This window comes from Microtus ochrogaster, chromosome 8, assembly GCF_000317375.1.
Source record: "Microtus ochrogaster isolate Prairie Vole_2 chromosome 8, MicOch1.0, whole genome shotgun sequence".
NCBI classification, from domain to species: domain Eukaryota; kingdom Metazoa; phylum Chordata; class Mammalia; order Rodentia; family Cricetidae; genus Microtus; species Microtus ochrogaster.
In genome coordinates, this window is record NC_022015.1 from 64967975 (window position 1) to 64969219 (window position 1245).

The window sequence follows — 1245 nt, forward strand, 5'->3', positions numbered from 1 at the left end:
GTAGGCACATCTCTCTGAGTTCCAGAACAGACAGGGTTCCATAGATCCTGTCTTTTTTCTTTTTTCTCCCGTTTCTCCTCTCTCTCTCTCTCTCTGTCTCTGTCTCTCTCTCTGTCTCTGTCTCTCTCTCTGTCTCTCTCTCTCTCTCTCTCTCTCTCTCTCTTTCTCTTTCTGTTTTTGTTTTCCGAGACAGGGTTTCTCTGGCTGCCCTGGAACTCGCTATGTTGACCAGGTTGACCTCAAACTCACAGAGAATCACCTGGCTCTGCCTCCTGGAGTGCTGGGATTAAAGGCGTGCTCCACTGCCTGGCCTATCTGCTGGGTGCTCTTTACCAGTGCTCACACATGGCTTGGTTATAATGCAGGCGAGCTTTCACTTCGGTTATGTTCTTTACACCGCTAAATAGCATTTTACAACTAGCATGCTTAGACATTTTGTTCAGTGTTTATTTTCAAAAGATTTAATGGCCTTAGCTTTTTCTCCTGTGGTGATTATATATAAGCCAGCAAACTCAGAAACTACTTTGTAAAATATAACTCCTTTGAATCTTGGTTTTATTTTCTAGTGGAAATTAACAACCGTTCTCCCCTCTTTCTAGAGGGCATCTCACCAGGTCACTCAGAGGCAGACAGACAGCTGCTTGAAGCTGCAAAGGCTGGTGACGTAGAAACTGTAAAGGTAAGATACCATTTTAAATTTTTGTTAATCTTTGGTTTTTATTTTGGCATTGTTTAATCTATATGGTTACATCAATGAACCTTATTAAATAAGGACAAAAATACCACAATTCTTCAATAAGGAACACTGAGGAATGGGGTGGGGACCTTTAGTTTCACATATATTTTTAGAAAATATCACATTGGCAAATTTTAGTGTTCTTACAATATAAAATGCAGCTGTCTTAAAGAGCGCACTTGTCCCTGTAAAAGAAGAATTTTAAGGGGCCGAAGAACAGTTCAGAACTTAGAAACACTTGCAGCTCTTGCAGAGGCCCTGCATTCAGTTCCCAGCACTCAGATGGTGGCTTACAGTCATGTATAACTGACTCCAGGATGTGACACCCTTCTGACCTCCGTGTACACCAGGTGCACATGTGGAGCACAAGCACACATCAGGCAAAACATTCAAGAACATAATATAATCTTTTTAAAAAATTTAAGGGGGCTGGAGAGATGGCTCAGTGGTTAAGAGCATTGCCTGCTCTTCCAAAGGTCCTGAGTTCAATTCCCAGCAACCACATGGTG

The 1245-nt window shown here is 42.1% G+C and overlaps 1 protein-coding gene across 4 annotated transcripts in view; it reads left to right on the forward strand.

Moving 5' to 3' along the window:
- Positions 1-1245, forward strand: part of Tnks2 (tankyrase 2) — a 59149-nt gene that overhangs the window by 29864 nt on the left and 28040 nt on the right. For 3 of the 4 annotated variants that reach the window (XM_026781200.1, XM_026781199.1, XM_026781198.1), the window contains one exon: positions 567-679. In XM_026781200.1, coding sequence (XP_026637001.1) covers positions 567-679 — 113 coding nt within the window. The remainder of the gene's footprint in view (positions 1-566; positions 680-1245) is intronic. The other variant, XM_005352179.3, reaches the window with a different exon arrangement.